The sequence below is a fragment of the Castor canadensis genome, chromosome 13 (genome assembly GCF_047511655.1).
Source record: "Castor canadensis chromosome 13, mCasCan1.hap1v2, whole genome shotgun sequence".
In the NCBI taxonomy this organism is placed as follows: domain Eukaryota; kingdom Metazoa; phylum Chordata; class Mammalia; order Rodentia; family Castoridae; genus Castor; species Castor canadensis.
The window spans coordinates 71,487,151-71,501,172 of NC_133398.1; the positions used below are offsets into that span (position 1 = coordinate 71,487,151).

Below are 14,022 nucleotides of genomic sequence, written 5' to 3' on the forward strand. Positions count from 1 at the left end.
GAACAATTGGTAACCTTTTAAGGATTGAATAACAAAAAGTGACAAGATCTGATGATTTACTTTGTTAAGAAGGTCACCTGGGCTGCTGGTGGTGGGGGGAATTGATTGGGAGGGGAGGAAATGGGGAGGCTGATCCAAGGAGATGACAAAGAGGCAGGTTTTGAGAAGAGAAACTTTCTACAATTAAAATATGTAATTTAACATCTGGCAGGGGGGATACCATGATCATGAAGGTGGTTTTTCCCAGGGCGAGGCTTATCCATTGCACTCCAGATGTGCTGACCCCTGTGATTTCCCCAAATGTGGGAAATTTGACTGCATAATTTGTGGTAGTAGGGGACTTCGTTCATGCTCGCCCCTGAAAAAAATCCTTAAAAAATATGTAATTTATAAAAAGACTAATCTCATTTTTTGGGGGGTGGGGGAGGGGGGGACTGAGTTTGAACTCAGGGTTACTCACTTACAAAGCAGGTGTTCTACCACTTGAGCCACACCTCCAGTCCATTTTGCTCTGGTTATTTTGGAGATGGGATCTTATGAACTATTTGCCTATGCTCGGCTTGAATCAAGAACCTTCCTAGGATTACAGGCATGAGCCACTGGCACCCCACCTTCAGATGATCTTTTTTGAGGTCTGGTACATCATGTTGAAAAAATATTTATCTTGAATTTAATAATTTCTTCTCTTTCATTCAAAGTTTTCAAGGTCATGTCATGTGTTTGCCCATCCTGTGTGTCATGTCCCGTCTATCTGTCTTGTGGGAATGAACCCAGGGCTTCAAGAAGCTTGTTAGGCAAGAGCTCTGCCACTGAGCTACACCCCCTGCCTCATTCAAGTTTCTTTTTCTTCTGTCAGCATCAAATAAAATTTTATTTGCTATTTTTTAAAATTAAGACACTGTAGTAGGATCCCATTTTTGTTAAAATTATTCTGTTCTCTAGGTAGTTACTCACGTAACCTTCTGTCTGTGTATATGTATATGTCCAGAATGTTTGTCTGATGTTGGAGATAATTATTAGGACTTTAGATGATTTTTTAAAAATTATCTATCTTCTGCAGTGCTGGCGGTGGACCTCTGGGCCTTGCTCATGCTGAGCAAGCACTTAGTTTCATCCCCAGCTCCGAACTTTAGATTAATTTTGAATTTCTTTGTGTTCTTCTGAACTGCTCAAATGCTTTATAATGAGCATTTAATCTTTTGGGTTTTTTTTGGTAGGACTGGGGTTTGAATTCCAGGAGCAGTCACTATACAGCTTCAGTCATAATTTTTTTTTTTTTAAATTTTACAAAACCCACTTGCCTAAAAATTTAACAAAAATTAAAAGCCTTTAGTAACCATTGTGCCATTGTAAATAGTCTGAAGTTACCTGCTTTACTGAACTGAAGGATGCCTGAATGAAAATGGATACTGTCCTCTGAGACTCTGATCTACACGTATGTGTAAAGTGACAACCTAGAGCAACTCTGGTCTTTCCACAATACCAAGATGTAGAAGCAATCGTGAAGGCAGGCAGCTGCAGATTGCTCTTCAGCCAGCCAGAGAGGATGCGCTTGCAAAGGTAAAACAAGAATCGTTTGTTGCCCCCCAAAAGGAAGCAGGCCTGAGAGTTTTTCTATCATGCTTTCATGTTTAGTTTATATGCCTCTAAGTGCGGCATGAAGATAAATTGCTCTCTTCACAGTCTTTACAAACCTATGACTGTTATAATTAAACAACTTTGTCATGTTGTATCATAATTCTCAATTTAGAAATCTATTATTAGGGGCTGGGGACCTAGCTCGTTGGTAGAGTGCATGGTTTGTGAGTGGTTGTGAGTTCCTGGATTTGATCCGTGGCATAAGTGAAAATGAACAAACAAATCTAAGATGTTACTCTGTAGAAGTGGCAATTGGGTCCCAAATGTGTGGCACTAAAATTTCCATATTCAAGCAAGCAGTCCTTTATCTAGGAATTTAGGATTTGGGAAGGAAGGTAGCCAGACACCACTCCGCCCAAAGAAATACTGCACTAAAGAAGAGTGCTTTAGAGCTGGGCGCTGGTGGCTCACTCCTGTAATCCTAGCTACTCAGGAGGCAGAGATTAGGAGGATCCCGGTTTGAAGCCAGCCCGGGCAAATAGTTCTACAAGACTCTATCTCGAAAAAACCCTTCACAAAAATAGGGCTGGTGGAGTGGCTCAAGGTGAAGGGCCTGAGTTCAAGCCCCAGTATTGCCAAACAAAAAAAAGAAGAGTGCTTTAAAAACCTCAGAAAGAGAGCAGGACTAATACATGCTATGATGAGTAATAGTGATGGCTTGAGATGCTGCTGTCCCTCCCAGATGTGGCTTTGGGGACTGGAGTGGGGAGGAAGCCTGGCAGAAAGGTGGTTACTGGAATGGACTTTGGGCTGAGGAGGAAGGAGGGGCCGGGGGAGAAGATGTGACCACCAGGAAGGTAGGGGATGCCTGGCGGGTTCTGAAAAGTATCATTGCTCTCAGGCAGTTTTAGCTGCTGCTTCTGCACGAGTCACCCCTGGACTTGAGCAACTCTTTGACTTCTCATTGTTAGCATGTCACACTGTGAGTGGTCTCCTATTATTTGTTCTCTTTATCTCTCCATATCCACCCCAGGGATAGGGGTTGGCATTTAAGAAATGTTTGGGCTGGGTGCTGGTGGCTCACTCTTGTAATCCTAGCTATTCAGGAGGCAGAGATCAGAAGGATCTTAGTTCAAAGCCAGCCCAGGAAAATAGTTCCCGGAGACCCCATCTCAAAAAAATCTATCACAAAAAGGGCTGGTGGAGTGGCTCGAGGTGTAGGTCCTGATTTCAAGCCCCAGAACCACAAAAAAGAAAAAAAAGAAATGTTTGTTAAGGGGCAGGCAACTCTTTAATGTTACTTTCCATTGCACTCAACTGATGATATTATGTAACCATGTTGCAAATATATGCATACACATATATAAACCCCAAATCTTAACCTCTCCCCAGTAATGTTGTGGACTTGAACCCAGGACCTCACACATGCTAAGCGTCTACCACTGGGCCATACACACCCCTTTTTTGAGGGGAGAGGGGCCTGGGGTTTGAACTCTGGGCCTCTTCCTTGCTAGGCAGACTCTCTACCACTTGAGCCATGGGCCCAGCTCATTAACTCCCAATTTTTTTGAGACAGGCTGGCCTGGAATTCTCTATGAGCTCCTCTTGCCTCCCAGAGTGCTGGGATTATAGTTACAGGGGTATATATAAATCTTAACATTCCTGGGGACATCTGACTAAAAGGTTTTTTTTTTTTTTTTCTGGGACTGGGGTTTAAACTCAGGTCCTCATGCTTGCAAAGCAGGTGCTCTACCACTTGAGCCACACCTCCAGCCCCAACTAAAAGGTATTTTGAGGTCTTCTGACCAGCCTGTTTTAGAAACCTTATGTATTATAATACACACTGAAAAGTATTGGGAAAAAATTGGCCACTGCAGAAACAATAACCACAATTTTAAAAGAAAAATGTCTGCATAATTCCATCATCAGATCATTTTCCCATATACCTTCTAATTCTATACACTTTTCATAATTTCATTATTGTTACCATAGGTTAGATAAATATTGTGTTCTTGGATGGGGTGGTGCTGTACACCTATAATCCCATCACTCAGAAGGCTCAGGCAGGAAGGTGCCAAGTTCAAGGCCAATCAGAGCTATATAGGGGACACCCTGTCTCAAAAACAAAACAAAATGTGTGCTCTTTTCTATTGATAATTATATCATCATTATTCTCCTTGTTATATTGGTTTTCTTATTATATTTATTTTGTTTTTGTCTTTTGAGACAGGATCTTGCTATATAGCCTATGCTATTTATTTATTTATTTATTTCCATTTTCTTTTCTATGTAGCCGATGTTGACCTTAAACTCTTTATCTTCTACCTGAGCTTCCCTAGTGCTGGGATTATAGGCATGTACCACCATGCCTACCTATTTTTGTATTACAATTTTTTTTGTGCTCCTGGGGTTCGAGCTCAGGACCTCGCACTTTCTAGGCAGGCACTCTATCACTTGAGCGACAGCCTAGCCCTGTATTATAATTTTAAAGTTCAGTTGATTAACGTATTAGAATAGCCCTCCATCATTGCATATTGATGGCTTCCATCTTTCATGAATAGGAAGTTATGTTGTAATCTCACCTCCAGTTCCATTTTCTCTTGGAGCAGCTCTGGCCAAGATAAGCCATGGTTCTCTGTGAGCAGTTAGGTTCACATTCAGATCTATCGTTGGCTCTTCTTCCCTTCCTGAAACTGACTCCCATAGCTTTTTGGCCTCTCTTCTCCAGATTTTTTTTCCTGCCCTTTCTGTCAGTGCCTCTTTGCTCTGTGATCTGGTGACTCAATATTGCTCCCCAAGTGTTGGCATTCCCATGGATGGGTCCTATCCTTAGTCCTCTGGCCTCAAACTACCTTGGGTCTCTGAATAGCCTCATCCTCTTCCCTGATGTTTCCTGTCATGACTTCAGCTTTCATGATACATTGGTGATTCCCAAATCTTTTTACCTGAATACTCATGTATGCCTCACACTTGATAAATATTTTCTAAATTACTGCACCTGGATGACCCATAGTCATTGAATATCCATGCATAAGCAGTCATCATCCTTCCTCAAGCTCTTCCTAATACCTGCTCCCACCTCTGTGTTCCCTTTTTGGTCAAAGGCCAGGTCATCTACTTGGTTAAATCAGTGGAACCTGAGAGTCACCCTGGGCTCGAGTCCCTCTTGCCTCCCTATATCTAATCAGTCAGTCATCCAGTCTGCTGATCCCCTTCCCTTCAATTCTCTTGAATCTGGCTCCCTTTTGTCTTCTGCTACCTATCTTCATAGCCACATCATCCCTTACCTGCATTGCCACAAAAATACAGTTTTTGTGGACTGAATTCTTACTGACCTTTCCTCCCACTGCCAAATCCCTTTTCCAAAAAAGCTGACAGATCAGTGGAAAATGGCAGTGTAGTCCCCCCTGCTTGCCTGGACAACCTCGCCCTGTGGGACCTGGAAAGAAAGCCTGCAATGGCTTCATTCCTTGTTTCTCCACGCGTTCTTCTTTCCCTGGAAGGCTTTCCCCCTTATTTTTGTCTCATAAACACATTCCTACCTCTCTTTTAGAAAGTACTGTCTCTGGGAAGCCTTCTCTAAACTCCATCGTCTCGTTTTGGTAGAGGGGTGGAACTGGTCCTGAAAGCACCCCGACTATCCTGAGCTCACTTTGAATCTCAGCACTTACAGTTTCAATTTAATTGCTAATTGTCTCCTCTAGTAGACTCCTCATCCCCCATCCTCACCAGAGCCTGCATATTTTAACCAGGAATGAGGACTGGTTGACAGGTGTTCAGTAGTTACTTGTAGGATAGAAGTTTTTTTGGATACACAGATTCCAGGAGTGGATTTAAAATGTGGAATTCGACATTATACTGCTATAGACTAGTAAGTTTCTTCTCCAAAGAGTTGTATTGATTTAGGGCCAGGCTTGCTGGCACATGCCTATAATCCCAGTACTCAGAAAGCTGGAGAAGGAGGATTGTGAGTTTGAGGCCAGTTTGGTTTACATAGCAAATCCTGTTGAGAAGGGGGAGGGGAGAAGTTGCATTGATTTATATTACCATCAGCAAAGCCAGTGTATCAGTTAAATCAAGTTTTCCAACTATGTTCATGGAATGCTTGCTGTCAGGTGTTGTGCCAGAAGAATGGCATTGTAGCTATAAGTATGTCACAATTTGGAGGAGTCCGTAATGACAGGAACAGTCTATATCTTCATGGCCAATGTATATGGTCGCCGTTAGCTATGTGTGATGGTGAGCACCTGACCTGTAACTGGAATGACTGAGAAACTGAGGTTTTTATTTCCTTTAATTTTAGTTAATTGAAATTGAAATGTAAGTATGGTCAGGTGGCAAGTGGTCATCAGAGTGCACCGCCCACCTCTAGAGAGAAAAAGGTACTCATTCCAGGCTGGTGGAACTGCTACAGTCTGGCTCTTTCCTTCCTTTTGAAATGCTAGTGGTGTAAGCTCACCTCACTGAGGTGCGACCAGTTCACAGTGCTATCGTTATCATTCTAAGTCAGTACTACTTTATTTGGGGAATCATTAAATAGATGCTTGGAGCAGGAGAATAACACCCCACATCAGGGGTCACACCGAAATGTCTGGGGAGGGGGGAAGGGACGACACACATGCGGCATGGTGGGAAATGTTCGCACGGTGCTTTTTATTCAGGGTGTGGACCTAGCTTCTCCGGAGAAGGCCAGAAGCGTGACATTCATAGAGGCATCTGCTGCTGGACTTGTTTTTCCACATAAACTGCCAAACTCGTTCTGATTAGGCAGGAAGTGAAGCAACTTTTCGGAGCGCCAGCCCAACATCTGGATCTCATCAACGGCTGCAGACTAGACCTTTTACCTTTTACCTTCCACTGTGAGTTTTCGCCCTGAAGTTTGCTTTCCAATTTAAGGGAAGAGGAACGTGGGCAACAGGTCACGTTCCTCTTCCGAAATGTTTCTTCCGATCTCAAAGCCAAGATTACATATTTATGCAGTGTCCCTGTTTCTGTTCTCCAAAATAGATTATATACTCCTAAGACAGGCACTTTAAATCACACAGTTGTTTGCACATGGGGGATTCTGAAGCGAATATATATGCCGAATTGAATTAGATGAGTTCCATCCGATAAGCCCTGTGACCTACTAGAATCTTTTATAAGCTGATGAGAGGGATTTTAATCTCTATATTGGAGTTGTTGGCCATGTGCCAAAGAGGTAGCCTGGCGTACACTGTCCAGAAAAGCCCTGTTTTAATATTTAATCGGAACATATTATATCCTCATGGCTGGGGTAAGTAGTTGAGCTGAGAAGTCTGGGGTACAGTGTTAAGTAGACCAGATGGGAGACTTTGGGGTTTTCCCAGTTCTTTTCTTTGGAAGAGAACCCAAACACTGCCTGTGTGAAGCCTACAAGGCTCATCAAAAAGTGCTCCTACAGGATGCCCGCGCGACCTCCGGGGACAAATCTGGGGACACAGGCCAGCGCCACAGGCTTACTCCAAACTCTCCAAGTAGTAGCGCTTCCCCGGGCGCGCGCGCCGCGCCGGACCTGCGGGTGGAGCGAACCACAGGGCCAGCCGGAGGGGTGCAGGCGGGGTACCGCGGGACGGGACGCTGGGGTTTCGGGGGGCCCCCTGCCACCAACAGCCTCTCCCTTCCCCAGCCGGAGCCATGCTTGACGCGGCCCGCCGCGGGGACCCCCGGGGGCGTGGTGACGGCGAGGTCACCCCCCCCCGGCCGGCGCGGGGGTGGTAGCGGCCCATTCGAGGCTTTCCCGGGCAGAGGCGCAGCGCTCGCGCGGGGGGCGGGACAAAGGGTGGCTCCCCGCCGTCGGTACCCAGGCGGACTCCGCGGCCGGCTGGCACAGTGACCCCGGCGACGAGCGGGAGTAGGAGCAGAAGCGGGACCCACGGCTGAGATGCCGGTGCGGGGAGACCGGGGGTTTCCACCCCGCCGGGAGCTGTCAGGCTGGCTCCGCGTAAGTACCGCGCGGCTGGGGACGCGGACCCGGACCGGGCGTCTCTGAAGTTGCCCCGCGTGGCGAGTCTCCCACGGGATGTGGGGCGCGGGGAAATGATAGAGTTCACTGGACCGCAGTGATGCCCGCAGTGATCGTCCACTCTCGAAAGTCACTTGAGATTGAGATCAAGTCGCAAGTAGGGGAAACTGTGTTGATCCCAGAGTCCTGGATGTCTGCTACTGTGGAACCTTCTGGTTGTGTCTGTTGTCGCCTGCCCTATGCCTGTGTTTCCTTCTCTGTTTCAAATCACACTTGAAGCTTGTAACTTGCCAAGCTAAAAGTGTGTGTCCATCAGAGAAACTGACAGCCCATTGGGAACCCCCCCGAAACCACCCCCCACCCCGATTTCTTTTTATCCAGCTGCCTTTGCAATACAGGTAAAAGTTATTTTCAGTGGGGAGTGGAGACGGGGTTTTGGAAGAAACCACGGACAGGGAGTGATGAATGCTTTGTACTCTGGTATTACCTTACCTGTCGTCTATTCCTTTTATTTTATGTCTTCATTTGTCAAGTTCCTACTTTTGCACAGTAGTTTATTTTAAGTTATAAATAATCAGGGATTTCCACTGCAGAGTTTGAACATTCTTGAAATGTGCACAAAGTTGGGAGTGAATCCTCCAGTGCTGAGTAATGGAACACAGCCTCCCACCTCTGTTTTAGCTTCAGTTCTCAGGCAGAGCTGCTTCCCCGGCAGCCGGGTGGCCTGAGTAATAATGGTTGTGGTTTCCCTGAAGTTCCCAGCGGAAGAGTCATCGTCTCACAGATACTGCCCTGCACTGTTCAGAGGACCTGCAGCCTGGGATCCCAGCAGGGAGGGGCAAGGTCTTTTCCTCAGCTCTCCAGATGGGCTGCTCTTTGGTGTCCAAAGAGTCCATTTGGGAATGGACTGTGTCCAACACAGTCCATTTGGGAAAACAGGTCCACTTTTGACAGTGCTACTCTTGGAAGGAACAGTCAGTTGGTAATACCCGTCATACACACCTAGGAAACATAGTTTTAACTGAGAAATTAGTAGTAGCATTTTTTTTTTTTTTAGTAGTAGTAGCATTTGAAGCTAAGTGTCATTTAATATCCTACCCAGGAGAATGGAGGGATGGCATTGACTTATTCAATACATTTTCTTGAACATCTCCACTTCAATGTGGGGAACAGGAAGACGGATAGAAGGCACATCTTGTTGGGGAAGCAAGCAGATAATTAGTCAGTGACACCTGGTGGAGTGGCTCAAGCAGTAAAAGTGTATGGCTAGCAATCTTGAGGCCCTGAGTTCAAACCCCAGTGCTGTCAAAAAAAAAATCCAATGGATGCCATTTAGAAATTTAGAAACGGGGTTCTGCAGTGAGAAGAAAGGAGAAGGGAAGGGAGGTTGTTACCAGACTATGGTGGCTTTTGCGATGTTCCTTGAGTTTTTTCAGAGCCACTGCCAAAGGCGGATGAAGGGGGGAGTTTCCCCCTTGAAGAGCTGCTGTAACTTGTGTGTGAGCATGCTTTTGAGCCATAGTCCCAGTTTGCTGCTGCAGTCACTTAGTGAGCACCTGTTTAACTGCTGGTCACTTCTAGGGCATACAAAGTTGAGCAAGACGAGATTTCTGCTTCAAGTCTGTGGACCTGAGCATTTTGGAGTGTTTCAGAGTCTGATCTCTCTGTTGGGATTCCTGGGGCTGAGGGAGGGAATGTGTTAAAACAGAAGCACACTCCTCAGTTCAGAAATACGACAAAGGATGGGATTGTCCTCAGTGTACCCTCCGGCAAGGATTCTTGCTGGGAAAAAAGCGCATTTGGACAGATACCTTCCAACATAAGGCCCTGTGGGATATGGGGCTAGGAATGCATCCAGCTTACAGGGCTGAATGAGGACTTAGTCAAACCACACAGAGTGGCAGAAAATGGTAGATGGGAAGTTTAAATGTGGAGTTTGGAGTTGATAAGGGAGATGAGATCTAGAAATACATGTAGGTGCCAGGTAGTTGCCAAGGAAAAAACAGAAGGAGACTGGGTTGCCCATTCTCCTTGGGAGGCCTTGAATGCCAATAGCAGAACTTTGGGCAGGCTTGACTTCTAATGGCCTGACTTTCCCAACACACTAGTGAGCCAGTTTCCGGGAAAGCATTCCACCCAGTCCCTACACAGTAAATGTTGCTATTTTTGAGGCACACATAGGCTTAAGACCAAATGGGTTTTTAATATTATTCCCTGGGAAATTGCATTTGTAGTGACTTCTGCCTGCATTTATTTAACTTTTGATCTAGTTCTCTGCACATTGACAGAAGGTCTCAGCCAATCATTTATCTTCAGGGTGAGTGTGAGAATGTTTTGAATACATCCCAAGGCAAGAAAAAACATAAAAAACCCACCATTAACTTTTGAGTTTAGCAAAGTTTTCACTTCTTAGAAGGCTGTCTTTTTTTTTTTTTTGAGGTACCGAAGTTTGAACTCAGAACCTACACCTTGAGCCACTCCACCAGCCCTTTTCTTGTAAAGGGTTTTTTTTTAAAGATAGGGTCTCATGAATTACTTGTTCAAGTTGGCTTCAAACCTCGATCCTCCTGATCTTTGTCTCCTGAGTAGTTGGGATTATAGGCATGAGGCATGAGGCACCAGCACCCAGCAGAAGGCTGTCTTCTTAATAATAATTCTTGAAACTAGATGGGGCCACTTTAGGTCACTTTAGTCTTGTGTACAATAGTAGTTTTGTAGTTTGAAAAGTCCTCTGGACTTGGCTGGGGAGTGACCCCAGGTGTGAATGTTTTGGGGGGGGGAGGCGCAGAGCTAAGAGTTAAGAAGAGTTAGTAATAACTAAATTTTCAACATACTTCTACCAAGAATATGAACCATTAGGGAATTCCTTGCCTAATCTCTAAAACAAATCCCATTAAGCAGTTGTGACTAGAGAGTAAAGTTCTCCTAGATTGAGAGCTACTCCTTAGAAAATATATTATTGATTAGACTCTAAACAATAATCAGGAATCCAAAAGCTGCTGGCCAGGATGGCTCAGATTAGTGTTGAGAGGTGAAGGCGATTTAGGGTGTGGTAATGTCTGAGGACATGATTGTCCCCGATATGGGTAGAGGGAAGCAGAGGTGTTTTATTATTTGTCTCTGGATCCTAAAACTAAAGGTCAAGGCCAGAAACAGAGACCCAGAGGTCTGATTCAACACATCAATGTTTACATGAACTTTGCTAAGGATTCAAAACTATTTAGGGCCATTTCACTCCCACTGGAGAGTTAGTGATGACCCTTGTCTTAACAGAAGCTCATACCGCTGGCACATTTATGAGGGTTTATGGTTGGTATCGGCATCAGACTTTTAAGAGAGATTATATAATAGCAGTGGGAAAAGTTTTCACACACCAAATACCAATATTGGAATAGCTGGTGCCGAATGGCACCCAGAACTAGTCAACTAACATCCTACGCTGTCTGCATTGTGCGAAAGGCAGTTAGTTCTGAGTTGGAAAGTTTCTGTTCCCATTTTTTCCTCTTGATTAGAGATGTCCTTAGAATTTAGCAACTAACTACTAGAGCCTTGGAAGGCCTGCGTGATGGCCTGGGCAGTGGCTCTCCAGAATGGTGGCTGTTCTGGTTCTGGGTTTTTGTTATTGCTGCTGTGGATGTGATGATGGAACTCAGGGCTATGCACATGCTGTGGGAGCCCTCTGCCACTCAGCTACACCCCAGCCTTCCTCTGGCTTTTAAAGGGACTAGTGTCTCCATGACCCTGGCCACTGTACCCAAGCTTCCATCACTGTGGATAACCTGTGAACTGAAAAGCTAAGGACTGTCATAACCCCCAAAGCTGACCATTTGATTAAGCGTTTTTCTCTTTTTTGCTGTTTTCCAAAGTGTTTCTGTGGTCCCCACAGAATTGGCAGGTGGTACAGGGAGGGACATGTTTTGTTTTTCAGTTTTTGTGCAGAAGTGTTGTATGTGAGGAGTAAAAGTCATAAAAATGTTAAGTAAAACACCGAGTCTGAGGCAGGCATGGGTGGCCCACACCTGTAATCCTAGCTACTTGGGAGCTCGAGATCAGGAGGATCATGGTTCAAGCACAGCCCTGGTAAATAGTGAGACCCCATCTCCAAAAGAACAGAGCAAAATGGACTGGAGGTGTGGCTCAAATGGTAGAGCCCTGTTTTGCAAGTGTGAAGCCCTGAGTTCAAATTCCAGTCCCATCAATCACACAAACCACCCCCATCCTCACCGAGTCTGTTTTAAGAAAAATTGTAAACTATGGAAATGAGTGGTAGAATGATAAAGCAAGTATTATGAAGATGACCCCTGCATCTGAGATTAGGGCAGCACTATGAGTGTGGCTTTTGGTTCTCAACAGCCCTTAGAATACACTGGCCACATCCTAAGGATGTACGGTCTGCAGATCGTCTCGGGGGGCCTGTGGCTCTCTTCTTCCCACTTAGCTCTCTTATCTGTGCTTGCAGGCAGTGGATTTGTGAAGTTCTTTTAGTGTCTGGCTCAATTCTTCTTCCTTTCTGTGCTTTCTACAAGCCATTTCCAGATGTCAAATTTCCATGTCATTCTCATGTGGCATTTTTTGTTTGTTTGTTTTTGGTGGCACTGGGGTTTGAACTCAAGGCCTCACGCTTGCTAGGCAAGTGCTCTTACCGCTTGTGTGGCGTTTTTGATATGGCAGAATGACAGGGAGGAAGTATTTTGGTGCTTCTGAGGGACACCACACTATTTTCAAGTGAATCTTGCTCCTGCTTCATGGCTGAGCAATGTAGATCACCAATATAGCCTCACATGTGAAAGCATTCAACTTCTTTTTTTGGTGGTACTGGGGTTTGAACTCAGGGCCTTGTGCTTGCTAGGCAGGCACTCTTTTACCTTGAGTCATGCCCCAGTCCTCAAACTTTATGCTTTTAAAAGTCTCTCAAAAGCCTGCCAATTGGAGGATTTTTTCTTTTTCATTTTGTCTTTTTCTTTTTTGGTGCTGGGATCGAACCCAGGGCCTCGCGCATGCTAGGCAAGCACTGTACCACCGAGCTACATCCCAGCGGATTTTTTCTTTTTAAATTTATGAATTTATTGAGATGGGGATGGAATCCATGTCCTCACCCTTGCTAGGCAAGCGCTCTCCCACTGAGTTACACCCCTAGTCTGTTTAAATTTTTGATGGAGTTTATGTTAATCTGTAGAAGAGGCTTTGTTGTAGGAATTGGAAGTGATGCAGAAAACAGCCCCGCTTTGAACTAAAAAGACAAGCAAGTGAGAAGGAGCACTTTGGTGGTAGGTGAGCAGAACAAGAGGAGAAAACACTGTTAAATTTCTAATTCTATGCCTGAGTACAACATTTGTGAGAGCCTTCAGCCGATAACTTGCACTGTAGGTTCCCTGTGGCTGCACACCTTTCCGTTCAGATACCTTTTGTGATAATCAGTGTTTCACTGGAATGCCTTCCACTCACATTTCTCTTCCTCCCACACCGGAGATAGGGTGTCCCAGACCGTCTTTGAACTTGGGATTCTTCTGTTTACCTCCCAAGTGTGTACCACCATGCTTGGCTTGAAAACATAGTCTTGGTAGATCTACGAGTAAATTTCTTTTTTGGAACATGCTAAGTCGAGGCTGTACCAGTGAGCTACATCCTCAGGCCCATGTGTTTTTGGAAGCTGGACTTAAAATTTCAAATCGTACCATTAATCATGGCAAAGACCTTGTGTCATGTCTTGAATACAAATGCTTACTAAATTTTGCCTATAGGTGTATGTGAACACAGACTTCAGAATCAGTGTGGTTATTCTTACTGTTGCAGACTTTAACCAGCTATATAAAATACATGCATTGTATTCACAGAAAAAGAAGGCAGCATGTGTGGGAACTTTAATTATACAACACTTAATCCCACAGACACTCTAAAAAACCACGGGACCAAATAGATGAGTTAGTGACAAGTCAGAGGCGTTTGGAGCCCCTGCCTATAATTCATTGTGGGAGAGAACTAGTGGGTTAGTTCTTGGGGGTTGGTAATAGTCACTAGACTCTACTGATAGATTAAGATCAGTTATGTTTCTGCCATTGTAGTAAAGAAAAGAATTGACAAGAGTTGTGAGAACATTGTGCATTCTTTAGATTTGGTTCCTTAAGTTGGAGGTGACCAGGGAAGTTATGTTTCCAGTCATCATTAGGAAGCTGTGAACCCTTCCTGGACACGGAGCTTCTAGGGCCTTTGTTCTTCCCTGGAGGAAATAAAAAGAAAGTTGCTTGAAATGTGTTTAATTTGCCCAAAAATTGCCTTAATGACCAAATGCAGCAGTGTTTGTATTTGCATTTGCCAGGAGTCATTCGAGATCAGAATATTCAATGAAGGAGCTGCAGGCTGGTTTCTTCTTTTTGCCTTAGATGGATAGTCACCCATCTGAGAACCTGTGTGGTTGGAGTTCCATCCTGGGGAAAGGGAGGAGTCAGAAATGTAAGCAGCCT

At 44.9% G+C, this 14,022-nt stretch overlaps 1 protein-coding gene and 1 non-coding gene across 8 annotated transcripts in view; both read left to right on the forward strand.

Moving 5' to 3' along the window:
* Positions 1-14,022, forward strand: part of Tjp2 (tight junction protein 2) — a 120,142-nt gene that overhangs the window by 43,756 nt on the left and 62,364 nt on the right. For 3 of the 7 annotated variants that reach the window (XM_074051993.1, XM_074051994.1, XM_074051998.1), the window contains exon 1: positions 7,358-7,540. The exons of 3 other annotated variants lie outside the window; for them this stretch is intronic. In XM_074051993.1, coding sequence (XP_073908094.1) covers positions 7,481-7,540 — 60 coding nt within the window. In that variant the 5' untranslated portion in view covers positions 7,358-7,480. Of the gene's footprint in view, positions 1-6,286; positions 6,438-7,357; positions 7,541-14,022 lie in introns of those variants that run through there. One more of the 7 variants, XM_074051997.1, reaches the window with a different exon arrangement.
* LOC141415846 (U1 spliceosomal RNA) lies at positions 199-361 on the forward strand. Its single transcript, XR_012440802.1, has one exon. It is a non-coding gene; the product is annotated as a U1 spliceosomal RNA (small nuclear RNA).